The 27913-nt window shown below is 45.5% G+C and overlaps 1 protein-coding gene across 1 annotated transcript in view; it reads right to left on the bottom strand.

Moving 5' to 3' along the window:
• Nucleotides 1-140: 140 nt before the first annotated feature.
• The window catches only part of CAPN3 (calpain 3), a 67443-nt gene continuing 39670 nt past the window's right edge, over nucleotides 141-27913 (bottom strand). Inside the window, exons 13-24 of the mRNA XM_074997066.1 lie at nucleotides 26728-26936; nucleotides 26032-26068; nucleotides 24335-24352; nucleotides 22781-22894; nucleotides 21373-21447; nucleotides 20267-20324; nucleotides 18564-18628; nucleotides 17504-17572; nucleotides 16585-16663; nucleotides 5085-5201; nucleotides 3784-3842; nucleotides 141-1340 (exon numbers count right to left, since the gene is read on the bottom strand). Coding sequence (XP_074853167.1) covers nucleotides 1314-1340; nucleotides 3784-3842; nucleotides 5085-5201; nucleotides 16585-16663; nucleotides 17504-17572; nucleotides 18564-18628; nucleotides 20267-20324; nucleotides 21373-21447; nucleotides 22781-22894; nucleotides 24335-24352; nucleotides 26032-26068; nucleotides 26728-26936 — 927 coding nt within the window. The 3' untranslated portion in view covers nucleotides 141-1313. The remainder of the gene's footprint in view (nucleotides 1341-3783; nucleotides 3843-5084; nucleotides 5202-16584; nucleotides 16664-17503; nucleotides 17573-18563; nucleotides 18629-20266; nucleotides 20325-21372; nucleotides 21448-22780; nucleotides 22895-24334; nucleotides 24353-26031; nucleotides 26069-26727; nucleotides 26937-27913) is intronic.

Genomic DNA, 27913 nt, shown 5'->3' with positions numbered 1-27913 from the left:
AGTTATAGGGAAATCCAAAATGAAAACCCAACACCTTTGCTATATATATAGCCTTGAAGCATCTTATGTATAGGAATATAATTACTTTGCAGGTTTGTTTGTTTTTTCTTCCAGGAACAAAGAGGCAGAATGACAAAGGATTAAACTACAAGCACAAGTATTTATTAGATTGCATAAGCAGAACTCATAAGAATTGCACCAGTTTCTATTTCTCCAAAATAGCAACAATGAATGAAAGTGAATATGAGCCTCTTACAAGGTGACACCAAGTCTATTTGTAAGATAAACCCATTTCTACTTTTTTTTTTTTTTTGTGGGGTTGCAAAGTAGTAGTTTCTCTTTTTAAATCTCCACCTTAGGTATGCTGTCAATCATATAAGCCTGCCACTTTGCTCTTTCCAGTACAGTATTAGCTATGTATATAGTTAATTCTGATGTTTTGGCTTTTCAGCATTCAGAAGAAAGAAGTTTGAGGTTAGTCTGATAAAGTTTGCCTTCTCTCTGGTTAACTTTTATACCCACAAGCCAGTATAATGAGGATGAAAATCTCAAGACAGCAGAGTTCACTGATAAGTAGTTGACATATTGTTCTTTTTTAAAAAAGCTTTCAAATCGTGGGAAGCTCCTCTCCCTCTAACAAGTCAGAGCTCAGACAAAGGCTGGTTTATAAACTATACTACAGATCCAAAACATTCTCTAATCCAGTACAAGGAGCAAACAGTTGCTGCAGCAAAGTTGTTCCACATTAACACTAGTATGTCTAATAAAATTTACTTAGTGACTTTTGTTGAAACAAAGCTGAGACAGTAAAAACATCAAAAATTGCTTGTATTAAAGTGAAGCTTTGTAAGCTTAAAAACCAAAGGGTGCAGTTTCCATGAGAGATGAGAGCTAAGTAAACTTGCTATTAGTTGCTGGATTTGGTTCTGCTTACAACATTCTGTCCCTTGAGGAAAGGTTTAATATAACATTCTTACACAAAATTCAGCAGTGTATAAAAGAAAAGGAAGTGCTCGCTTGTGTGTGTTCTAGATCCAGCTTAGTATCCAAATGCCAAGATATTTACAGGTCAGATTTTCAGAAAAGCAAAACAGATTTAGTCACTCTGAAAATGGAGAGGACTTAAATGCTTATTTTTTGTTGGTGCTTCATTTAATTGTCTTGTTTTCAGCAGGCAGTACCCTTCTGGGCACACAACATACATATACATGTTATATCATATTCACAAGTACACGTGCCTGGTTGCATCCAACAGAAATCCTGAGTGTAGCAGGCACTGATCATGCAGAAGGGGAGGGAGACCAGGTTGATTTTTAAGCATACATTGTGAGCTGCAGCCACTGAAAGAAGAGGGAAAGTTAAGTAGTAGTAGATGTGATTTCAATGTGACTTGTAAATAATTGTCATTTTCATCATTCACACCACAGAATTGCTGGCCTTTCTACTACAGGCAGTTCTTGTTCCTATGCACTGTAACGTGAAACCCCACTTAAAGATATTCTGTATTTTTAAATTAACGATTTTAGTGTTTATGACTTTGGCATGAGTTGTAGAATCTCACTGTACTGAGGGGGAGTAATTCACAGTCACATAATATTTGCAGCCTAGTTCCTCCACCCAGCAATTGCTCCTTCATGGGTATGGCCCTCTTCTGCTTCTGCCCCACTCTCCAGCCATGCAATAGTAGTCAGCTAGCTTCTTGTTACACATTTTGAAGTGCCTTTCACTTCTCATCCGTGTATGCTATTTCTTTGGGACTGGCTGCTTTTCCTCCAGTTGGTATTCCCAGAGTCAGCTGCTAATAGGGAATTGCAATGGGAATTTTGTGATGTAAATGCACAGATGGGAAGGCAAATGAGCTACCTGTTACGTGGTTTTCTTACGCCCTGACAGCACCTGAAGTTTTGGCAGTGAGGACAGGGATTTGATAATTTCCCCCTGCTGTTTTCTGAACATACACATGCTCCCCTCCTAAAATGCCAGTCTGAGGTGAGGAGAGCATTCTTTGGCACCTGACTCCTTTCCCCAAGCACACCTAATGACAGCAACCACTTCCAGAAGAATTCATAGACACAAGAATTCCAAATAAGAGGGGGAAAAGATTATTTCCATGCCCCAGAATCATGCTTATAATTTGGCTGATCCCCACTAAGCCCAATCAGTCTCTCCTGGAATCCAAAAGGGACAAAGACAAATGCATTTCAGATGCTTCTGGGGTCATACGAAAACTGCAAGAGAGAGACTACAATGGTGACTTCCACACCCTGAGATGAGAGTGCATCTCCACCTCCTTCCCCTCACAACTTAAATCAAAAATGGATCTTTAACATTTAAACAATGTCAATGGGATTCGTTTCTAGACAGCTTATGACTTTTACCCCAGAATACTTCATAAACAGCAGGCATAATGGCTCGACCTGCTGAAACACAGCCATTCCTACGTTACACAGCCATTTGAGCAGTGGCAATATGAATTGTGTTCCATGACATGCTCAAGTGTCCGGGGATTCTTTACGTCTATCCTAGGGCAGATGCACCTTCTGTTTAACTAAAAAAAAAAAAAAAATCTTATCTAAAAGACTTGCATGGAGGAAAAATGCTTGGACCTCACTTTACCAACTGTTAAACAGTTGAAAGGGTGAAAGGCTAAATTCACCCTGCTGCCACCTGAGCCGTAATTAGGAGTTTACCTATTTCAAGCTAAAAGCTTAGACTGTGTAACCATGCCTTCAGATAAGTTCTTAAAAGCTCTCAGAGTAACTGCAATATAGCTTTTTTGGCATACTCTACATGAAGGTGATGTGAAGCTAATAGTTAACTGTCCCTGGATTAAAATAAAACAAGGCTGTTTAAATGTATATACCTAGATGAAGAGCTAAGAAGAGCTGTTACAGGCAAAGTTTCTCTGTCTTATTTTTTTCTGTATCTAATCAAATCCTTACTGGGTCTACCCTTTTATTTTGCCACCATTCTAGAGGATACCCAGTGAAATGAATAATCAGAGTACTAAAATAAATCTCACCTCAGGTGTTAAGGTGATAAATATTTCAAATTTAACTGCCTCTCACACCCTCCCTTGTTCTTTGATATATTTTCATTTTCTCTCCAAGTCATTTAGGAGAGTTGACATCATTGTTCCTTCTGAGTGCTTGGGGGGCCATCCGGTGAGATTCAGGTACCACCCAGCTGATTAGCAGAGCATAGACAGCTGCCTACCATGGGCACCATGGTCGTACACATCCGCACATGACCAAATTTATTGCACCCATTGATGAACAAAATTAGAGGGAACACTGGCTGAGATATGTTACTCTGACACATGGAGCCAGTCAGCTGAACTTTTAAAAGTACACATGCCAGAATGGTGAGGCCTTCTTTGAGAACTAGAGAGAGGCGCCAGGGTAGGGTCAGATGTTGTTATACAAAGAATTTAAAATAAAGTTTTTCGTTTTAAATTGCTTCATAAACTTCTAAAACTCTTGGATGTATTTTAAATGACAGATTGTAAAGGATTTGGTTTTCATTCTGGTTGTCCAATTTAGCTCACTGATCGAGTGCTTTTATACTGCCATATGTCACTAACAGCTGAATATCTTCCACAGAAAACTGATAGCAATGGCAAACTCTCTGGCAGACTTCATGGAGTCTTATTTTACCATTTGGACTGTAATGTAAGTTTAACTAAGACAAGACTCCCTTATGGGTATGGATGATGAAGAATAAGAACAAAGTTTATCAACTTGATTCTTGCCCAAAGAAAAAATGCAGAGCAAAATTACTTACCTCCAAGACGTTGAGTTTAATGATACCATCTCCATCTTTATCAAAGGCACGGAATGCCCCTAAGGGAATATAAATCAATGTAAAAGTATGCCCAGTCACTACAGCTAAAGGGAGGTGTCATCCTCTGTGTAACGAAGCAATCTGTTTTATGGCATGGTTCTGATAGTTATTTAGCTACCTGGCTTGTTAAGTGTCACCCCTCACAGACCCCACACCCCGCCTCTGCTGTTCCTCAGCTGCAGTCAACAAGGGACTGTTGTTTATTTTTGTTTGGATGTAGATGCTGCATTTGTCCTGCCACGTAATCCTGGAGCCCATAAATGAAATTAGTAAAACAGCACCTTGACTTGTGACCCCCTCATATATAGTTCCATAATCACATCTTTCAGGTGAAAAATGGAGATCATGTATCGACTTTACAACAGATTCAAATGGTCAGAGTGGCGAGGGAAATAACATTCCTAGTTCAGTAGTAACAAAGAGGTAGCTGTGTTAGTCTATACTCCAACAAAACAAAGCAGCAGTAAAATAGCACTTTAAAGACTAACACAATGATTCATTTGGTGATGAGCTTTTGTGGGACAGACCGACTTCATGAGATCCTGGATCTAGTCTTTAAAGTGCTACACTTCTGCTGCTTTGTTTTATTCTTAGTTGAGGATCCTCTTGCCCTTAGTAACTGGATTTATACAGGGCCAGTGAGTTGTCAGCAAGGCTAACCATGCTACTGTGGCACATGGGAGTGAGAGGAAGCCTGTACCCAAATAGTCTAGGAAGGGTGCTGAAAAACTTGGCTCCATATGGCTAATAATATTAAGCAGCTGCATTCTACTCCAACTGTAACCACCCTTCAGTGGCAGCCTTATTTATGGGCTAACTTATATTGCAGGAGTACTACTGAGTATTACACAGATACTGCTGTGAGAGAGTTAACAGAGCCTGAGAATCCTGGCTTACCCCAGGGAGAAGCACTACAGAAATCACAGCTGATTGTCATAATGGCCACTGGTATGAAGCTTTAGAGCAGTGTTTCCCAAACTTAAGATATTTGCATGCCCGTTTCAGGACTTGGACCTTATGGGCAAATCCTCCCAGTGCAGTCCCAGTGCTTTCTCCTGATTTTTAGTAATTTTTTTGCTGCATGCCCCTGGAAATCCTTTTGTGTACCACCAGTGGTGTGTGTACCACACTTTGGGAAACAGTGCTTTAGACCAATTTTTGCTTGGGACTGACCATGTGTTCCTGCTGTGTGAAAGGACTGGCAAAAGAAGAAGGGCAATAAAAAATGGATAGCCACTTACTGAACATTCCTTCTAGTCGCACAAAGCAGCAGATAAAGCTGTCAAAGTCGATGTTCATGTTTCTGTCAGCATAGCGCATCGTAATGATATCATAGAGCTGCTTGTTGAGGCAGAAGCCTGAGCAGGAAGAGAAACAGAATTCAGTTGTATGTCAGCTCTTAGCATGGGTTTGGTACCAGACTCACTGAGCAAAAGCTTTACATGTAGTCATCAATTCTTGGGCCCAACCATGTATCAAAGGCCCAAGCTGAGTGCCATGAGAAAAATAAAAGTGCAGGGAGCTTTGTTGTGTCAGCTTACTCTCTTAAAAGGAAGCAAAACTCTGAAATTAGTCTTTTACTGTGGCCAAGAGTGTGTTCATTAACTCTGCTTATAGCTGGCAAGAGAAGGTCCTTGCCTGCAAGGAGTTTAAAATCTAATTTAGATGTGATGAAATAAGGGGTGGGGTAAAAAAACCCCAAAAACCTCAGAGTGGGATCAGTGAGGAAAGTAGATGTTACAACAGTAAAACTGCACAGTGGCAATAAATAAAACAGACAAGCCCCAGGCTCACTATTACCCAGCTATGTTGAATAGTGATAGAGAGAAAGCTGTGTTAGTCTATATACTATCAAAACAAAAAAGCAGTCAAGTAGCATTTTAAAGACTAACAAAATAATCTAGTAGGTGATGAGCTTTCGTGGGACAGACCCACTTCTTCAGACCATAGCCAGATGAGAACAGACTCAATATTTAAGGCGCAGAGAGCTAAAAACAGTAATCAAGGTGGACAAATCAGAAAAAAAATGATCAAGGTGAGCAAATACTCTCTGATTTGCTCACCTTGATCATTTTTCTTCTGATTTGTCCACCTTGATTACTGTTTCGGTTCTCTGTGCCTTAAATATTGAGTCTGTTCTGGTATGGCTATGGTCTGAAGAAGTGGGTCTGTCCCATGAACGCTCATCACCTAATAAATGTGCATTTAGTCAACCAGTGGAGCACCTTAGCGTAGAGGTTCTTATGGGAATATGGGAATTGCTAGAGGCTAGTTAAATACAAGCTTCTATAGAATATGTAGGTTTTTAATATTAAGCATGTGTTGATGGTTTGTTTTCCATTTTATTCCACTACTAATGTAAGATGTCAGGCAAGATTTATTTAAAGAAGAAAAGGATCTATTATTGCAGACTAATTATTTCATTTGCAAGAATGAGAAACCTGTAAACTGTACCATATTCCTGCAGTGGCCAAATTTCTAATGTCAGAGAACTGACTACACTGACCCTGTTCGTAAGGCCCTGCCTCTTCTCCATGGCCCTAGCCTCACTCACTCTTTTCTTTTCCCTCCTCCCCAACCCTCACTCAATAGCTCATTTTCACTAGGCTGGGCCAGAGCATTGGGGTTCAGGAGGCAGTGGGGATGCTGCTCAGGGAATGAGCCAGGGATGAGGGTTTGGGATGCAGGAGGAAGGGGGAAGGGTCCTAAGCTGAGGCAGGAAGCTGAGATATCACAAGGGGGGTCTGGGCTCTGGGCAGGGAGTAGGGGGGTGCAGGCTTCAATATGGAGCCAAAAATGAGGGGTTTAGGGTGTAGGCAGGGGCTCCAGGATGGGTAGGGGTACAGGAGGGAGGTGAGGACTCTGGCTCGGCTATGGGCTATGATGGGCTAGAAATGAGGGGATCAGGATGCAGAAGGGGTCTCCAGGTGGGAGCAGCAATTTTAAGGTGCAGGAGAGGTTGAAGGGTGTGGCTGGTGGTATGGGCTGCAGGCTGGGGCCAGAAATGAGAGGTTCAGGGTGCAGGTGGGGAGGGGTCCAGGCTGGAGCAGGAATTCATGGTATGGGAGAGGGTGTGGAAGCTGGGATCCAGGAGGAAGTTTGTTGGGGAAGGAAGTGCTGACCCTGGGAGGGAGTTTGGATGCAGGAGGGGACTCAAGGCTAGGGCAGGGGAGTGGCTCTGGGTGGCACTTACCTCTCGCATATCCTAGGAAATAGTCAGCATGTCTTTCCTGCCTTTTATGTAGAGGGATCAGGTGGCTCTATGCACTGCCCTTGCCTGGAGATGGTAGTTGCCAGTCAATGGGACCTGTGGTGCCTCCATCCAGTGCTCAGGATGGAGGCAGCACATGGAGCCTCTACGTCACCCTTATGTCTAAGACCACAAAGGACATGTTGGTGCTCCTGAGAGTTGTGTAGAACCAGGCAGGGAGCCTGCCAGCCCTGCACCAACTGGGCTTTTAACAGCCCAGTAAACAGTGCTGACAGGCATCACCACCAGGGTCCCTTTTCACCCTGGCATTCTGGCAGAAAAACAGACACCTGACAACCTGACATTCCTGCATCTTGTAAATTAAAACCCAGGTGTCATTGGTAATCCTTGTAAAACCAAAACATGACTGAGATTTTGCCAAAACTGAAATATAGCTGCCTGAGAAATGCATAAAATGTTGATGTAGCTAATACCATCAGTCTTCACATTAAGGTTCAGAACAAAGCTCATGAGTTTGAGGCTATGTCTACACTTACCTCCTACTTCAAAGGGGGCATGGTAATTAGGGTGTTGGGAGATTACTAATGAACTGCTGTGCTGAATACACAACACTTCCTTAGGCTAATTCTCCCCCGTGGCACCTTCGAAGTGCTGGCATTAATGCCAACATTTTGGGGAGTAAAGGCACTTTGAGATGCTCGTGGCTACGCAGCATGCTGGGTCTTTGACACTTCAAAGTTGCCATGGATAGAATTAGCCTAATGAAGTGTTGCATATTCACCACAGCACTTCATTAGTAATCTCCCATCACCCTGATAAACATGCCCCTGTCGAAGTAAGAGGCAAGCATAGATATAGCCTGAATGATGAAACAGTCTTCCCCATTTTGCCACAGTTGCTGGTGAAGGAATGTGTCAGAGGCTGTGCAGTGTCTCTAGAAGCAGGTATGTTAATAAGACTAGGATGGAGAGAGGAAATTTTAAATACCACCTGGTCTGCAGGGTGAATTCTATTTAATTATGAGTGCTTGGTGGGGAAAGGGGGAGTTATTTTTGAAGAGTACTTTGTTTCTGCAGGGCAGGGGAAACATAAGGAGCCACCAGTAAAAAGAAGAGATGAAGGTAGGCCCACTCCCAGTTGAAACAATGGCTTTGTGACTACAGCTCAGGAGTGGGAATCAAGAGATCTGGCTCAACTATAGGTTCCCATTGTGACTCTGGACAAATAACTGAATTGCTTGGTTCCAGGTCTGTAACGTGGGGCTAACACTGTGCAGACAGAAAAACTTTTACTGTGCTTATTTGCACAATTTAAAACAATCCACAGCTTAAATGAGAATGAACTTTTATAGGTTCGCTGGCAAAGGGGTGCCCTCTGCTAAGCAGCAGTTCTGCTTCGAGTGTCCCCGTGGGTGCTCCACGTTAGTTGTTGGGCTCGCCCGGCGCCGCAGATCAGATCTTCCAAGCAGTTTCTGCTGGACCGCGCATGCGCCGGTGCGCGCCACTCCCTTGCGCGCTCCTGGCCACGTGCGTGATCTGGTCCCCGCCAGTTCCTCTTAACCACCGTCGGCTGCAGACAGAATCCGACTAGGCTACGGCCAAGTTAGCGTATTCAATGGTTTTTAGCTGTTTTCTTTAAAGTTTTCAAGTTCTTAGTCTATTGTTAAGTTAGCCAGTTGTTATTTTCAAAAAAAAAAAAAAAACAAGAAACAACAAGCAGGACGGAATTCAGTCCAGTCCTAGTAACAAGCGGAGCACCGGAGGCCAGGAGCCTAGGGCCATTAGCCCTCCTGCCGCAGCAGGCTATCCAAGAGGGGGAAAACAGCACAGAGAAGGTGCTAAGTACCCCATTAACAACTAAAAGACTCGCCAACAATGTCCTCTTCAGGATTCAAGAAATGTGAGTCTTGCCGAGAGGCAATGCCAGCGTCTGATGGGCACAGTCACTGTATAAGGTGCCTTGGGGAGTCCCATGTCATGCAGAAATGCTCCTTCTGTGCAAAATTAACAGCCAGAGCAAGAAAGGACAGGGAGATGCGGCTTAAAATGCTGCTATTCGACAAGGCCCTCCAGCCAGACGTGCCGGAGCGGCCGCAGCAGGAGGGACCCTCCGGGGCCCATAAAAGGAAAGCTGCCTCCCTCACCCCATCAGTGCAAAAACGGAGGAAAGTCTCCCCAACCTGATCCCTGCCGGCAGCAACAGCGAGCGGGACGGGAGGAGCGCACAGCCCCCAGCTGCAGCAACAGCTGATGGGCGGCGGCACGGAGAGCCACGTGGAGGCGGCTCAGCCTCCAATGATCAAAGAGCCGCCCCGCACCGCAGGCAGGGCGGCGGCTAAACAAGCGCCGGTACCGGCGGCACCGCAGGCAGCAGCACCGACCCCCGGGGAACCGGCGGTGCAGAGCGCGCAGGCACACAGCCTGCAGGCACCGGAGGACGCCGCCCGCACGGCACCGCCCAAGAGCGTGCCAAGCGTGGCGTGGACGGGGCCGAGATCCCCTGCACATCAGGGGGCGGAGCCACCCCTTCAAGGGAGGGGGAAGGCTGCACACAAAACGAGGCACCGCAGCCCCTCTCCAGACAGGGCTGCAGAGTTGCTTTCTCTCAGCCCTCCACTCATGCTGCGGACTCCAACTAGAAGGCAGGGGTCCCCCCTAGCCTACCTGGAGCCCCCGTCTCCATTTTTACAACCAGCCTTGCGCTGGCTGGGACCACCCTCACCCTTCTTGGGGTTTGAGCCGCTGGAGTACTATCACAAATCGCTCTCTCCAGTGTCCCGTGTCTCTCGACGATCTCGCTCCCCCAGACGCGGGGGGTACGCACCAAGGGAGTGGTCCCGGTAACCTTCGCAAGAACAGTGCCCATGCTGCCATGGTCATCCCTATCATGCGGAGCATAGACACCACCGGCAATCTACCAGGGAAAGATCCCCTCAGACGGTCCCGTATCCCCGAGGGCAATCGCGAACGGGGACAGAGACTCAAGTATCTCAGGGGGAACTGGTTATGGAACCCCGAGATTTTCCCTCGCAAGCTTCCAGCAAGCGGATGTACAATCGCCAACAGGAACCGGAAGGGTCCAGAGAGGCGTATCCTAGTGGTTCCTCGCTCTCCTCCCCGGACGAGGCTACGGCCCCGGGGGACGTCCATCCTCCGGACGATCTCAAACAGTTTCAAGAGCTGTTTAAAAGGGTGGCCTTCACGCAAGGCATCCAGACAGCAGAGGTGCAAGAGAAACACCATAGGCTCCTCAAAAATCTGAGACCTCCGGCCTCCTCCAAAATAGCAATACCGCTTGATGAAGCAATCTTGGAGTCCGCCACTACGATATGGCAGACCCCTGTGACTATTCCGCCTGTCCACAAGAGAGCGGACAAGAAATACTTCGTGCCAGCGAAGGGCATGGAGTTCCTGTTCAGCCACCCACAACCAAATTCCTTGGTGGTAGAGTCGTCGCAACAAAGATCAAAGACATCTCAATTCAAGACAGGGGGAACAGACAAAGATGCCAAGAAGCGAGAGCTGTTCGGCAGAAAGGTCTACTCCTCCCCCACAATACTGTTGCGAATGGCAAATTACGCAGCGCATCTAGCGAACCACAATTTCAACAACTACACTAGGTTAACCTCCCTCATGGACTCGCTTACAGAGGACAAGAAACCGGTGCTCAAGGCCATCGTGCAAGAAGGCGACGCAATCTCGAGGACGGGAGTTCAGATCGCCCTGGATGTTGCGGACACAGCAGCATGCTCCACAGCTACGGCAGTGGTGATGCGAAGGGAGTCCTGGCTCCAGACTTCGGGTATACCGAGGGATCTGCAGGCAAAGATCGTCGATCTTCCCTTCGACACGCAGAAGCTGTTTGCTGAATCAACTGACTCGGTCCTTCATTCCAGTAAAGATTCAAGAGCCACACTTAGGACCCTGGGGATTTACACCCCTCCATACAGAAAGAAAAAGTACTACCCTCAACAAAGACAGTACCAGTACCAGCCACAGCGTCCCCAGTACCACAGGGGTTACGAGCAAGGGTGACATCAACAGCACCAGCAGTACAGAACTCCCAGGCGACGTTCCCAACAGAGCCGTGCGTCCTCGGGGCAGGGCCAAAGGCCACAAGTTTGACACACAGATCCAGGGCTGCGCCATCACTACCATCGCACAAGGTCATCCGAACCTGTTATTCCACCATCGCCTCTGACCATTCTACGACCAGTGGCAAAGGATCACCACAGACAAATGGGTGCTGGAGATCATAGCCACGGGGTACGCCATCCCCTTCCAGTTGCTCCCACCGCCACGACCTCCACCCAGGCCCCACCTCCAGGAGGCCTCCCACGTAGCGAGGCTCAAGCAGGAGGTAGACCATCTCATGCTCATAGGGGCAGTGGAAAGAGTGCCGGAGCAACTGCAAGGGGAAGGATTCTACTCGAGGTACTTCCTCACGGAGAAAAAGACAGGAGGCTGGAGGCCCATCTTAGATCTTCGAGGCCTCAACTGGTACCTGCGCAAGCAGCGCTTTCGGATGATCACAATCGCCTCCATCCTTACGGCGCTGGACGATGGAGATTGGTTCGCAGCCCTCGACTTACAAGACGCATATTTTCACATAACTATCCATCCGGCTCACTGACGATTCCTCTGGTTCATGGTAGGCAAAGAACATTTTCAATACAAGGCCCTACTGTTTGGCCTCTCCTCGGCCCCCAGAGTCTTCACCAAGACCTTGGCAGTGGTGTCAGCCTACCTGCACAGACGGGGTATTTATATTCCCGTATCTGGACGACTGCCTACTCAAAGGGGCCTCGAAGGAAGAGGTACTACGCATGATACGCGTCACAGCAGGCACGTTCTCTTCGCTCGGCCTGGTTATCAATCTGGCAAAATCAAAGATAGACCCCACACAGGACATAGAGTTCATAGGGGCACGCATAACTTCTATTACAGCGAGAGTGTATCTACCAGAGACGCTTTCGGGCCATCGGCTCCCTCGTGCAAGTCATCACCTTCAGCCCTACGGTGCCAGTTCTGACGTGCTTACAGCTGCTGGGCCACATGGCAGCAGTGACGTTCGTAGTACAGAACGCCAGGTTACACATGCGCAGCATGCAGCACTGGCTGGTGAGCGTATACAAACTGGCAGCACACACCGTTCACAGGGTGGTGTCGCCCACAACAGAGGTGCGCCAATCCCTGCAATGGTGGGTAAACCCCAAGAACATGCTAACAGGGGTACCCTTCCACCAACCACAAATATCGGTTTTTCTTACTACAGAAGCCTCCCACATAGGGTGGGGAGCACACATGGGCGAAGAGGTGACGCAAGGACCGTGGTCCTCCACGGAACAGTCACTGCACATAAATATACTGGAGCTCAGAGCAGTGTTCAATGCCTGCAGACACTTTCGAGACCATATACAAGGCAAAGTAGTCGAGATCAGTACAGACAATACCTCCACGTTTTATATAAATCGGCAAGGAGGAGCTCGGTCCCGTGCCTTATGTGCGGAAGCAGTCCGGTTGTGGAACTGGTGCATCGCCAACAATATAACCTTGAAAGCCTCATACTTACCAGGCGCTCACAATGTGAAGGCAGACCAGCTGAGCAGGCGTTTCGCACTCACGCATGAGTGGCAGATCCGTCCCGATCTGCTACGACCGATTTTTCACGCATGGGGCTTTCCCCAGATAGACCTGTTTGCCACTCAACACAATAAGAAGTGCCCACGATTCTGCTCCAGGGCAGGACTGGGATGGGGGTCCCTGGGGGACGCATTCGCGATCTCCTGGAGGGGCCCCCTGCTTTACGCTTTTCCTCCCACAGTGCTGATCCACAGTCTTGCAGAAAGCCAGGAGGAAAGGAGCCCGAATGATCCTGATAGTCCCAATGTGGGATCGACAGCAATGGTTCCCCCTACTCCTGAGCATGTCGGACCGTCCACCGATGCCCCTTCCGGTGGCGCCGGATCTGCTCACGCAAGCCCAGGGGTCCATAGTGCATCCGCACCCCCAAGGCCTGCAACTACAAGCGTGGTTAATCTATGGCTCAGCTCCCTAGAGAGCACATGTATGGAGGAAGTGCAACAAGTCCTAGAAAGTAGCAGGAGGGCTTCCACCAGGAAGACCTACAAGCAGAAATGGACTCGCTTCACGGCATGGTGTTCTACCAAACAGCTAGCCCCCCTTCCGGTGCCTATACCTGTAATATTAGAGTATTTACTGGACCTCAAGAGAGGAGGACTCTCACTATCCTCGTTAAAGTTCCACCTTGCCACCATTTCGGCGTTCAGACACGAAGAGGAAGGGCACACGGTGTTCGCCCATCCCATGGTTACCAGGTTCCTCAAAGGGTTGGTAAACCTATACCCCCCTCGGAAACCGCTTCCACCTTCGTGGAACTTGGACCTGGTGCTTAATGCGCTAACAGGACCACCGTTCGAGCCTTTAGCCACGGTTTCCCTCCGCCTCCTTACGATAAAGACGACCTTTCTTCTCGCAATCACGTCAGCTTGCAGGGTGAGCGAGCTTGCGGCAGTTATGGCAACGCTACCCTGCACTGTTTTTTCCAAGGAGGCGGTGACTCTACGCCTGCATCCAGCCTTTGTTCCTAAGGTTTCTTCAGAGTTTCATATTAATGAACGTATTGTTTTACCCTCGTTTTATCCAAAGCCTCATAACTCTTCCGAAGAGGCACGCCTACACCTCCTGGACGTGAGGAGGGCGCTGGCCTCCTATATGGACAGGACCAAGCCCATCCGGAAAACGGATAGACTTCTGGTCTCCCTCGCTCCCAAATCGAAAGGAGAAGGTCTCTCTTCGCAGAGAATCTCGAAGCACATCGTATCCTGCATCAAAATGTGCTACAAACTCAAAAAGACTCCTTTACTGGCCCCGCCCAGGGCTCACTCCATTAGGGCGGTGGCGGCATCAACAGCCTTTTTCAAGGGCGTTGCGCTAAAGGACATTTGCAGAGCGGCGACCTGGTCATCCTATGACACCTTCGCCAAGCACTACGCCCTTCACAGGGTATTCCAAGAGGATACCCGTCTCTCTACAGCGGTCCTCTTGGGGACAAGCTGTACATGATCCGATTACCCACCTCCTATCTTGGGTTACTGCTGGGTAGTCACCTAATGTGGAGCACCCACGGGGACACTCGAAGAAGAAAGAAAGTTTACTCACCGTAGTAACGGTGGTTCTTCGAGATGTGTCCCCGTGGGTGCTCCCACTACCTGCCCATCCTCCCCGCTTCGGATCACTGTTTAGTGTTTTGCAGGAGCATCCGAGGCGGTTGGTCAAGGAACTGGCGGGGACCGGATCGCACACGTGGCCAGGAGCGCACAAGGGAGCGGCACGCACCGGCGCATGCGCGGTCCGGCAGAAACTGCTTGGAAGATCCGATCTGCGGCGCCGGGTGAGCCCGACACCTAATGTGGAGCACCCACGGGGACCCACCTCGAAGAACCACCGTTACTACGGTGAGTGACCTTTCTTTCCATGCTTGCCCTGGCTCCTAGGTGCTGGTGAGCTGAAGGGTATACAGCACACTGCTGGATATGCAGCTGGAGGTTGCCACCCTCTCCTTCCCCTAGTCTTGTACTCAGACCCAGCTGGGGAGTTTGATCTATGAAATAAGCATAAGGCTGCATCTCTGGGGGTTTGCCAGAGCAGGAATAGAATCTGGGGCTGCAGCTTCTAATCCAATCACCCTCCTGCCACACACATGCAGTGCCTGAGCTAAAGGAGCCAGTTTTCTTCGCTGTGTCTGCCACTAGCTCACCTTTATGTGACCCAGGCCCCACTGAGAGGGACAGGAAGGCAAGGTGAGTGGGCATGGGTTACAGAAGTGGCCAGGCTTCACTCATGAAGGCCTGACTGCACTGATAAATACAGGGAAAGGCTAAATGCCAGCTAGTCTCCTACCTGATAGAACGCAGGTGAGAGATGCTGAGTTCTCCAATGACACTTCTCCAGCTCACGGGGCAGGGCTATGAATGGCTGTGTATCTTACCTCTCTGCCACTGCTGCCTGCAGCTCAACCGGGGAGTGAGTGAGCTGAAGGCAGAGCTACTATAACTCCTCCTGGCCGCGGGGGGCCACTGTGGCCAGCAGCAGCAGTAGCAGCCAGGTTACCTCTCTTGCCTGTCAGTATCTGGCCTGCCAGCCAGTAGGGAGCCCCAGGCCCAGGAAAGAGCTGGCAGCAACATGAGCAGGAGCATGTAGGCAGGTGAAGGGTGGAAGGGGATAAGGGGACAGAATATGGGGATAGCATATGCAGGGGACAAAATGAGGCAGTAATGGGATGGACTGAATAAGGCCACCTGCCCCAGATTCCACCCATAACTGCCCTCCCAGGCAGTGGTGCTAGCCCCCCACCCTCCCACAGGCGCTGGGGCATAGTGAGAGGGGGCCTGGCTCTGTGCCCTGTAAGGGGTGGGGCCAAGGGCGGAAGGGGCAGGGCCAAGGGCAGTTGACCTTAGCACTGCCAGAACCGTGGTGCTACCTACCCACCCCTACAGCCACACAGAGCGGCGCTACTGGCACTTCAGAGAAGCCTGGAGCTCCAGCTGACGTGGCAGCAGCCGCCAGAGCTCCGGGCCCCCTTGAAAGGCCGGGCCCTGGAGCAACTGCCCCCTTTGCCCTCCCGCCAGCAGCAGGCCTGCTTCCAGGCTGCTGCAGGCTCACTCTCTCAGTAGCCCAAGAAGCTTCCCCAGTTGGCTCAGTACTGCCCACTGCTACTCCTTGTCTCCTCTCTTCCCCTGTGTGTTGGGAACAGGCCCCTGCCGCCTCCTCACCTGCTGCCACTAACTGGTGGGAGGTATGGGGAGGGAGGCAGCAGGTTCCTGTTGGAAATAGATGACTTACCATTAAATATCATGCATGGAGCTGCACAAAATGTGGTAGCTGTGCTGGAAAATTTGTAAATTTGTTTGTAAAGGTCCCTGAGGAGACATCAGTCTTCAAAAATAATCAAGGCTACGTCTACACGGTAATCAGGGTGATGGGAGATTACTAAGGAAGTGCTGTGCTGAATATGCAGCAGTTCATTAGGCAAATTCTCCCGCCGCAGCAACTTCAAAGTGCCCTTATTCCCCAAAATGTTGAGGGGTAAGGGGACTTCGAAGTAGCGCAGGCACTTTGAAGTGCCCACGGCTACACGCGTGCCAGCACTTGGAAGTTTGACACTTCGAAGTTGCCGTGGGGGAGAATTAGCCTAATGAAGTGTTGCATATTCACTGCAGCACTTCATCAGTAATCTCCCACCACCCTGATTACCATGCTCTCTTCGAAGAAGGGGGCAAGTGTAGATACAGCCCAAGTGTTTTGCTTGCAACTTGGACATGAAAATTTGTCCAGGGCAACAGCTTGGTATCCAGGTTTTTCTCGTGAGCATTCTTTTAAAAGGCTGCAGTGCACATCTTATTTTTACTCTGTAGGTACAAGAAGGGTAGGAACAAGAGGAGAGTGAGAGAGAGTGGGTTTAGATGGACCTCTATCCAGAAATACAGGGCATTCAATACTGTGCAATACCTGCGTCTTTGACTGCATTACGCATCTCATAACTGTTAATGGTACCAGAATGATCTGTATCATAATGCTTGAAAATTTTCTGGAAAAGAAAAAAAAAAAAAGTATCAGGAACATCTGGCATGATCTTAGCTAGCTAGTCCACATGTCATGGGTATGCTCAAGTTTTCTGTGGTCCCATAAAGTTTGTTTACAGCTACCAGTCCTGGCTCTTGGTGTTCTCTGCTGTTATTTAGCTAGAACTTAACTCCTAAACGTCTTTGAAGAGCCTGGTAAGCAGTGGAAGTGTTGGTAATGTGCTAACAATATTGGCCTCCCGTGGTCTGGCAAATTCTCTCATTCGGCACTGATCAAGTCCTGAGGGTGCTGGACTAGAGAAGTTCAGCCTGTACTAAAGGTTCTCAGCCAGGGGTATGTGTATCCCTGGGGGTATTTAGAGGTCTCCCAGAGGCTACATAAACTCCTCTAAATAGTCACCTAGTTTTACAACAGGCTACATAAAAAGCACTAGCCAAGTCAGGACAAACTAAAATTTCACACAGTGATTTGTGTATACAGCTCTATATATTATACAAAGAAATATAAGTACAATATTTATAGTCCAATCCATTTATTTTATAATTATATGATAAAAATAAGAAAATGAGCAATTTTTCAGTAGTAGTGTGCTAGGACAGTTTTTTACTTTTTGTCTGATGTTATAAGAAAGTCATCTTTAAGGTGAGGTGAAATTTGAGGTATGCAAGATAAATCAGACTCCTGAGGTACCATAGTTCGGAAAGGTTGAGAACCACTGTATTATACTGTGTGTAGGTGCTTTGGGGGATTCAGAAAGAGAACTGTTCTCGTGGAATAATTATGTTAACATCACCTCTCTGGAAGAATTGCACAGTAAAAAAACACAAGAAGCTCTCAACAATACCTGCCAGCTCTTCAGCTTGTCCCAGAGGTGTTGAAACTCCTCAAAGTTTATCTTCCCTGAACCATCTGTCTATGATGTGGGAGTTCAGGTAGAAAGAAATGTTTTAAGGGAAACTTATCAAAACTCAAGCCAGAGTCCCCTTAGCAGAATATAAAATCCTATTCAGCTGGGTAAACAATGCTGAAAAACAATTTATGAACACTTTTTTGCTAATTCTGAACTGCATTTAATTCCATGTTTCTAAAGCTCTGTTGCTAGGTGCAAAGCTCCTGCGTTTGGTATATGAGGCATTCCCTGCTGGAGATATTTTAAGTGTAAATGTAGATATGTATATATGCAGTTTTGAATTTAAGTTGCCAGCTGAGTTTCATCCTGAAGCATGAAGCTCCTTCTGTTTGTTTATATTTTGTCTCTATTAAAAAACACCAAAACAGCCTAAAAAATCCTATACAACGCTCTATGTATGCAAGTTGCATGTGCAAATTTCACTCTGTCCTCTAAAGTATGTGTTTTGCAATCTTTAATTAGTTGATCACATATTATATACCAAATGCAATATATTACACAGTTTTTCCACCTAAAATAAATGTGTGCCATCTTATAGCACTGTATATCATAGTGCATGCTTTTCAGACTATAAGAATTGTATAAAAAGTATACAGTAAGATGTACTTAACATATTATAAATTAAAAAATAACAGAGTAATAGTGAAAATTTGCTGCATAAACTATAGCTACATTAGATCTGATTTTTAAACAAAATATCTAATCTATATGCTTTAGGACAAAAGCCATTTCACTGCCAGGTTAGGAAGAAATGTCTGTAATTATTCCAGAATTGTCCACTCTGACAATGGACAACTTTCTGCTTTCAATTGACGCATATGGTAGTAGCTGCTGTCGGGAAGTAGGAATTTATGGACTATTGTTATTCCTTGCACAAAACATTATTCTGCTTCCCTAATTTACTAAGCTGTGGTTCTGCAGCAAGCAGTTCAATTAGCAGTCACCTCATATAGGCTAGCATATCAAATACCGATCTATGATTTGAGAAGGATACATCCATTAAGGCAATCATGCTGCGGCAGGACTCCAGTGCAAACCCTTCTGTCTTCAGGTCTTTGTCTGAAAAGCATGATCTCAGATGAATAAATTGTGCAAACTGGCAAGTATCTCGTCCTATTTGTTGTGACTCCGTCCAAACTATAAACCCTAAATCTATCTCTGACACTTTCAAAAAATCAAAGCAAAAAGCAGTCAAGTAGGACTTTAAAGTGCTACTTGACTGCTTTTTGTTTTGATAGTGTATAGACTAGCACGGCTTCCTCTCTGTTGCTTTCAAAAAATGTGTGAGTGAGAAATTGACAGATACTCAGGGCTAAAGGTTGCACCTCTGAAAACTGGCACACTCTGGTCCAGCAACCTCTGTGGTCCAGTAGGATCACAGGTGCTCCTGGACAAGAGAGCCCAGTTACCACAGGGCAGAAAGGCCAGCCAGGACTGGGGCAACTGGCTGGGGGTAGTGTGAGTCAGGGCTGGAGCCCCGAGGCAGCCCCTAGCAGCCTGCAGCAAGCAGGGCAGCCCCAGGGAGTGCAGGGCCAGGGACTGACTCCTGCAGCAATGTGGGTCAGAGCCCTGCAGTAGTCCTGGGGAGCATGGGGGCTAGGGTTGGAGGCTTACAACGGCACCCCATGCCATGGAGCTGGAGCCCTGTAGCAGGAGCCACAGCCCAAGCTACCTAGAAAGCTAGTAGCAGGTGGTGACCTTGGGAGCTGATGATAGAGGACCTCCCTTGGTCTGCCAACATTCTCTTGTTCAGGACCAGACAGGTCCTGATGGTGCCAGACCAGGGAGGTCCTTCCTGTATTCCTGTTCCAAATTAGGGCTGAACTTTCTTCACCTCATACAAGTTACAGGGGTTCTTACAACAAATTTCGCAGTGGCCACAGAGAGTAGCCACCAACTCTTGCTGGTGGCCACTCTGACAATTTTTGCTTAAACACTTGATTAACTTTAGTTAACATGTGCATGTTCCAATCATTATAATTTATGTAGGATTTTGTGCTGACTCAGTAATAATAAAAACGTACAGTTGTCTCTCTTCTTTACTGGACCTAAACAGAATAGAAACAAACAAGGTGCTTTGCATCTTCTTGCTCTTTTTCTTATATCTTTTGCTTTTTAAAAGACATGTAGTTAAGTCTCCATGAAATGAGATATTATGAAGCACAGCAATGTCACTTTTCAGAGCAAACTTACTTAGCCCCAGCAAGCTTGGGGAAAATTTAAGCACTGTAAGGGGGGACGTAGATGCTGGCTATCTGTTCCTCCAACTTTTGTGTCTTCAGCGTCAGGCAAGCCCAACCACTGCTGGCGGCCCTGGGGGAGAAGGCTGCTGCTTTGCCCCTGTCCATGGCTGCTCCAGAGGCTTTGGCCACAAGAAAAGTCCCTTGTGGCTGCATTTGAGAAACACTGCTTTGAGTGACTCTCACATTTTTTAGTCCTTCAGCTGACACAGCTGTGATGAGAGAACTCAGTCCTAAACTACATTGGAAGTTGCCTACTGTGAGCAAGTTCAGCATGCTGGAGTCCCAACTGGGAACTCTGTTACAGTGATGCTAGAAAGTTCTTAAATTGTAAGCCTGACCTGACATCCAGAAGGCACCAACTGACAATGACACTCCAGGCAATGACATGCTACAGAATTCACTGCTCAAAAATATTTGAAGACTGATGACCAGGTAGAAGAAAGCTCCAACTCACGTTTTTTTAGAACATTATTCAGAACACTTCTGAGTTCGTCAGCACTGATCTCCATGTCCTGGACAGAAAAGTGCAGAGAATGCCACAAATTACAGCATTCAGTACAGAGCAGAAGAACGGTTTTCTTTATGACACTGGATCCAAATGGATGCAAGTCAAACATCAAGAATGGTACCACACCTAAACTTGTAGGGGAACATTTTAACCTCCCTGAACATTCAATAATGGTTTTGAAACTAGCCATTTTTCTGCAAAAGAATGTTATCACTTGGTTACTGAGGGAGATGTGAACTGGAATTCAGTTACAAATTTAACATCATTAACTTAGGCTTGAATAAAGATCTTTACTGGCTAACACAGTACAAGGCAATTTCCCTGCCTTTGATATTTGCACTTTTACATCTCACGCTATGGATGAACGGTATCCGGCTTCATTAACGGGTCCTACTAACTTCCTTGTCCTTTTCCTTTTCTTTTTTTTTTCCCTGCTATTCATATACCCTTGGATTCTGTTATTTCCACTCTAACCCAACTGATGAAGTGAGTTGTACCATGAAAGTTTGTCCTAATATATTGGTTAGTTTCTAAGGTGCCACAGGACTTCTAGTTGTTTTTGAAGTTACAGACTAACACAGCTACCCCCTGCGACTTTTTACCAGGCTACTGAATAGTCATTAGAGATAAACAAGTAAGATCATGTCAACAGCATCTTGGGTCAGACCTGAACCAATAAGCTAAAGGTAAAAGGCTTTCTGTCCTATTTCCAGACCTCCAAGCACTGCAGTTGTATGATCATTTTCCATTTCCACATTTTATTTTTAGCCTGTTCATAGATGTTAAGTAAAGTTGGCCAAGAAACTCCACATGCTAGCAATGAAGCACAAGGCCATCTTTAACTAAAGCCTGCTCTTACTTGGCAAAAAGCCTGGTTCCATCACTAGATTTAGGCCTCAGGGCTTCAGTGTATGACTGTTCTCTGATTTGTGACCTTGCAGGAGACAAGAGAGTTCCAAGTCTGTTTTGAATCTGCATGGCCATTGTTTCCACTGCCCTCAAGGTTAGCAGGTTGTGAGAAGTGGAGATAGTTGGACTGTTGGCATACTCACATCGCCAGCAATCTGCTGGAATATATTCCTGAACTTCTCTTCTTCATGGTCCTTGTTGGCATTCGTTGGAGTAGGCTGCAAAGATACACATGTAATGGTTGAAGGCCAGGTGTGAGGGCTCTTGGATCGATTGCTCACTTATAGAAACTCTTAACTAACAGGGAATGACATTCCAACGCCTTTGTCCTTCCCCACCAGAACAGAACTTTTCCTGTTTCAGGGTCATTTCTTTGGGAATTGCTCTGGAGAACAGAATGCCCTACAGCAAGGAACTGCTTATGGTGCTTGTTATGTTTCGGTAGCCTCTGCAGAGCTGACTGGATGTTCCACCTTTCTGCAAGGCTTTCTGAAGAAAGCTGTGTTGGTATCACATACGTTACAGATACAAAAAATATCTACCAGCCATTCAATCCATTCACTGGGGCAAGTAGTTTGTTTCTATAGCATATTTTGTCAGGCATTGTCCAGTCTAATCTGAAGTGTGCCAAAGGACAGGCACCTCTCAGGAGAGCATTCCACAGTTTACAGGGCTGTTTGAAATTTTTCTAATGCCTAAGTACATTTAAAAATGTGTCCTAATGACCATCATGCAGGTTTACTCGCTTAACTTCATCCCATTGGTTTGTGTGTCCTTTTAAGCAATTACTCTCACTCCTTTATGTTTACTTTGAAATATTTCATATAATCACCTATAAAGGAGGTATTTAGAACAGAGACAACATAGTTTTCACCCCCTCCCCTGCCATATGCTCCATGGATACTACTGAGCATGCTCAGTAACATCTGCTGAAGATGGCCGCCCTCATTCTGCCTCTCTCCTATTGGCAGCCATGAGCCATCTCTGATGGGAGTGTGCATGTTGGTGAAGATTTGCTTTTAGGTTGAGTGCACTTTGCTCTGACAGTTTCTGGAATTGGGGGGTGGGGGTGGGGAAAGCCTTTTGCCTATCTGCCAACTAGAGGAACGGCAGAGAGGTAACAGTGGAGTTTATAGCTTGCGAGTGCCTGCAGCAGCCCATTCCCCAAGGCAGAATAGCCCATGAGGTAGCCTCTTTTGATGGTTTCCTTTTTTTCTTGCACATGCAGACAAGCATCAGCATTACCATGGGCAAATTACTCAAATGTTCTCAAAATGAGGTTCCACATTTTAGATGTATAATTTTGTCTGCGTGTGAGTTAATTACATAGAAAATTTAAAATGGTTGACTCTCACAACAGAAGATATTAGCTCATCTGTCCTATCTGTCTGAAATTTCTAAATCAGGCAAAACTAACAGCTTATCAGATCAACTCAGCTTTAAAAGATTTTTCCTCATCTCATAATTCTCAGTTTCCTTGCCCCCACCCAGCCAATTCCCCGTGCTAGCAAGCCCCAGCCCCGTTTTCTTCATGCCAACTATTACAGAAACCTCAATGCTTTTCTTTTTCTCATCTCTGCTTGTTTTTTTCTTCTCCTTGTCAGATGCTTCATCAACTTTCAACTCCTTATTGCTGTTTGCTCTGTCAGAAACAAAGATGATTGGCTAGAGAGAGGAGGAAGAAGGCAAAAGGAAGAGAAGAGGTATGGAAGTTATACAATACAGGAGGGCAAAGTGTCTGAGAAAAAGCCATTCTGTGGTCATAGTCATGCAACCACAGCTCACCCCACAGGAAGGGCACCAAGTGTGGTAACTGCTGAGAGTGCACAAAAGGTGGCTGTGACGTTACTGTTCTCATCATGCTAAAAAGCGAGAGACTAACATGCTGTTAGTGTTCCTAGCGCAGATGTAAGTATTAGATCTCCTTGTGCAGAAAAGCCATTCATGCATAAACATTCCTTTGTTTTAGGAGCAAAAAGAGGCCAGCCAGGTTCTTCACTGTACTGAAACAGCCTTCACGCAGAAAGGGTGGTACCACTACAATACTGGTAAAGGCCTCCTGTGGTACCATAACCGTCTGCCATGCAAAAAACGAGCTGCTTTTTTAGTATAGAAATTATTCAACTGTGTAGAGTGAACGCACTGGATCCCTTCCAGTAGTGATTTGTGAGCCACTCAGGCATGGAGCACAATTGCTTTCTTTGCTTCTCTGTAATTGCTTTGCTTTTCTGAAGGTTACACAGCGTGTCTGGCAAGAAGAGAGCTGTTTAGGTCTCTGGATGTCTTATAGATGCCAGTGTAAATGGTAATTTGGAAATAACAATCCAAACAGGAGTTTAGTGAATTAATCCTTATCTCTTGTTTCAAGGGGGGGGTATTTCTGCATCCCCCAACCAAAAAATGGCTTTATCCTCAAATCACTACCTAACTTCAGGTACTTTGTAGCGCAATGTGTTATAAGGTATTGCCAGGACTGTAGCTTACTGGAGAAGGGGGACTGCAGCTGGGATAGTCCACTGATGGAGGCTTGGCAAGCAGGTATTTGTGGCAAAAAGAGTGGCAGCATTTGATAGTGGAAGATGGATACTAGGACATTAATCTGGAGTGGGCATGTGTTGTGCTAGAAAGGGAGGCGAGGGTGGAGAAGAGCCTGGAACGGGGAGTGAAGGAGTGGTGGAGTAACAGGTCATAAACAGAACTCAGTTCCACAAGTGCCTGGCTATCATCAGGTGCCACTGAAAACAATAGAAGTCATATGTGATCAGCAGCTCAGAGGATCAAGTCTAAAGGGACAGAAAGTTTCAGAGTTTCCATCTTATCTGTGTGAACTGAGTACGCTGTCCCACAATCTCTCATTAGCTATACAATAGAAAGACAGAGCCATCACTGTCCATGGTACAAGGTAATTGCAGAAAGCTTCAGGAAACAAGCTCGAACACCAACCAAGCTCCGATATGCAGACAATCCACTCTGATGCTGGCAAAAAACTCAAGCTTCTGTAATATCCTCAAGCATTTAAAAAGAGTAGTCTACTTTAAGATAACTGCATGCTTGTTAGCCTACTAGAGCCCAGCACTTCTTAGGTCTATTGAAGCAGGGGCCTACCTTGCTTTTTATCTTTTTCTGGACCAAAAAAAAAGGTGATATTAGTAGACGTAGTTGTAGATGTAATAAAAATTTACAAAGTTAGACTATGCAATGGCATTCTTGCTCTTTCTTGTTAATTCTTGACTTTTAACAACATTTATACATGTCTCACATCTGAGCTACATGGAGTCAAATATAGGAAGGAAGGATTGACACACCAGATCAGAGCAGGGGGCTCCTCTCATCCACTGCTCTGCCCTGCATGAATTGAGAAACTTTCACCTCAGTTCTGAATGTTGCGCTCTTTACAGCGAGCAGGTTACTGAAGATTGATATACCCGAGTTCCCAGACCAATATCAAGAAGGTAGGCATACTTCAATCTTATCAATCTCGAAAGTGTTCATTTAGTTTTACTGAAAATGAAAGGGTGACATAGTGGTGGGCAAGGATCAATTAAATGATGTTCTACCTGAGTCAGACTTAGTACCCATTATTACTTCCATTTTATTAAATCAGTCTTTGTCTTCCCCTTCTGATATATTGCAGCTAGCCCAAATAAGAATTAATAGTTAGTAGGTATAATTGATATTCATTAAAATCACTGCTACCGTTTGGATACATTTGTAGAATACTGGTACTTCTCACACACCTATCAAAGAGGTGCCACAAAGAAACATTGTTCTGACTGTTGTTTGATGAGAAATCACTTTCACACTAAATGCCTTATCTAGATTGTTTGTTTGCACCCTGTAAATCTGAGGTTAGTAATGCCAGTTAGTTTTTATGCTGGGGAAAGCAAGCTAATTAGCTGTGAGCAAAATGAAACCAGGTACCAAGTTTACTCATCTCTGGAGGAAGACAGGACCACCTAGTGAGTGTAATTTGTTAGGGGAGAGAGGGATGGATGATAAAATAATTGCTTATTTCCATGGGGTTTTCCTGATGTTCAAACAATCAGAGTTTTTACAGTAACTTAGCATTCTCAATTTGCAGCTGAAGAGGTTTTCTGCAAGTAATTTATTGTATGTTAATTTACACTGCAAAATGAAGATGTAATGGTGAAATGTCCAGGGCTGGTTAGTACCTAAAACACTTACATTTTGTTATTAAATGTAGGTTTCAGGTCTGGCCTGAAGTCTTAAGAGAGATGACATGTTCTAGACCTATCATAAGGCCACCATATGTAAAACATAACAATGACATACTAGATCAGATCAATGGTCCGTGTAGCCCAGTATCCTGACTCTGACACTGGTCATTTTCAGATGCTTCATATAGGGAATGAACAAAAACAGGGCAATTATTGAGTGATTCAGTTCCAGCTTCTGGCAGTCAGAGGCTTAGAGGCACTCAAGCATGGCATTGTGTCCCTGACTATCTTGGCTAATAGCCATTCATGGATTGCTCCTTCATGAATTTTTTTTTTGAACTCAGCTATATTTCTGGTCTTCACAACATCTTGTGACGATAAGTTCCACAGGTTGGCTGTAGGGCTAAATGGTAATATAGCTGTTCAGTTAGAGCTTTTGGGAATTGATGTGAATGGTAGCATGAGGAGCCTGCCCTTGGCTTCTTGTTACTTATTTGCTTAGATGTGAAACCCTTTCCTAATTCTGCACACACAATGAAGTAGGGTAATAGCTAAGTGTAATGTTTGTATGACATTAGACTATAAAACAGTGCATGTGATAAACCGACAGCAAAATATACTCACTGAAGGACGTTCTGCTTCTATTGTGTTTTCAACTTCCCTATAAAGAGGAAAAATTGTTTTGAAACAAAGAAGAAAATGGCCATGCTCCTAAACTTTGTTTCTGTAGCAGGTTTGCAGAAAGCCACTTGAACTTTCGAAAGATAATTTGACTTATGGTTGGAATTGGCTTCTCCTTCTATTGGAACACAGCTAGACACAGCTCACTGGTAACAAGTAATGCTGTGTACCCAAGTATTGTCTAAGAGTGCTACTGTTTGGCATGCATCTTCTAAATCTGAGTTGGCAGTGCCAGTGAGCTTTTCAGCTGGGGAAAACAAAACAAGCTAATTAGCTCTGAGCAAAATGAAACCAGGTACCAAGTTTATTCATTGGTGGAAGAAGACAATACCACCGAGGGAGTGTAAATTACGGGGGAGTGAGGGATGCAGGATAGAATAATTGCTTATTTCCATGGTGTTTTCCTGATGGCCAAAGTTTGCTTCAGCTCACAAGTGCGAACAGGCAAAAGTTATCCTCCTTCCAAGGCACAAGAACAGGTTTCTTTTCCATAAGAGACCTAGAAACCTAAATAAAGAAGAGCAGTGTGCATGTGTGTGCACATAAGTGAATATGTGTGTTTTGTGGTGGTATAAGAAGGGCATGTAATTCATCCTCTTTTTTTTTTTTTTGAGTCAAATACCTAGCTCTGGGACTTACTCTGAAAGGCTTCTTTTTTCTGAGAAGACTCTAAGGATGAACTCCCCCTCCTGGTGAGGTTCATATGTCGATGGGATGATGACATACTCATTGGGAGGCAGCCGGAAGCGTTCGGAGACTTCTCGCATGTTTATATATGACTTACTTCTAGCTTTGGAGGCATTGTAAAGGAAAAAATCCTTTTGTAAGTGCTGCTTGTTACCATGCATCTGTAAACAAACAAACAAATAAATCAAAAGATCTCCTCTTCAGCAAGATCTTACAAAGCTGGCAGGCAGATCCAATACAAACATCATGTGACTGTGGCAGAAAATGCCTTTGAAATTAAAAACTTTTCTTTGAAATACAAGGTGCAGGAGACTTAATGGTTCAAGAGACCAGTAAGAGAGATATACTTATCCCTTGATTTATGAATGTGGTTCATTCCAAGAAAACTATTTGTAAGGTGAAAAATTTGTAAATTGACAATGAAATTCCCATTAATTCAATGCAAAAAATTCTGACTGGTTCCCAATTTCCCCCCACCAAAAAAAAATCACCCATGATTTTTTTCCCCACATATGTTACAATACTATACAATAATGCTGATAAGAACAGTGCTATTTGTATTGCTTTTTAAATGACATTTTTTACCACTAGTGAGTTCTTAAATAGTGGTGAAGAAGGTGGTATTGATGCGAGTTTCCTGTGGTCATCAGAAACAACTCTGTAGTGACTTCAGCTTCCTTAATTTGGGTTTTATCTTCAGCTTTTGAAGTTGAGGTTTGAGGATCAGCTGATGGTGATGACGGTGATGAGAGTTTAGGAGGAGGTGATGACGTTGAGGGTTGAAAAAAATGATAGAATTAAAGTTTGTACTGCAGACCTCTTTTTCCTGTCACACAACTTCTGATAGCATTGAACGGCTTCATGAATTTGTTGCTTGCATGCTGAACTCCATTCTGAGCTTGGATTGTTTCTCACTGAGAATTTGTGTAGCTGCCTCCAGTTCACTGAAGAATTTTTGAGAGTGGTTTTTAGTGTCCAGCATTTTTAGTGGGTCATCCAATTCTTCCTCCTTTTATGATAACCTTTGTGCATCCAGGTGAATTAATTCTTCATTAGTCAATTCTTCACCATGTGACAGTAGCAGGTTTTGAACATCATCTGTGTCCGCCGCACTGAATCCTGCTTGAGTTTCCAGTTG

The sequence above is a fragment of the Carettochelys insculpta genome, chromosome 6, assembly GCF_033958435.1.
Source record: "Carettochelys insculpta isolate YL-2023 chromosome 6, ASM3395843v1, whole genome shotgun sequence".
NCBI lineage: Eukaryota > Metazoa > Chordata > Testudines > Carettochelyidae > Carettochelys > Carettochelys insculpta.
The sequence above is the reverse complement of the archived record's forward strand: the minus strand, read 5'-3'. Positions and strand labels throughout refer to the sequence as shown.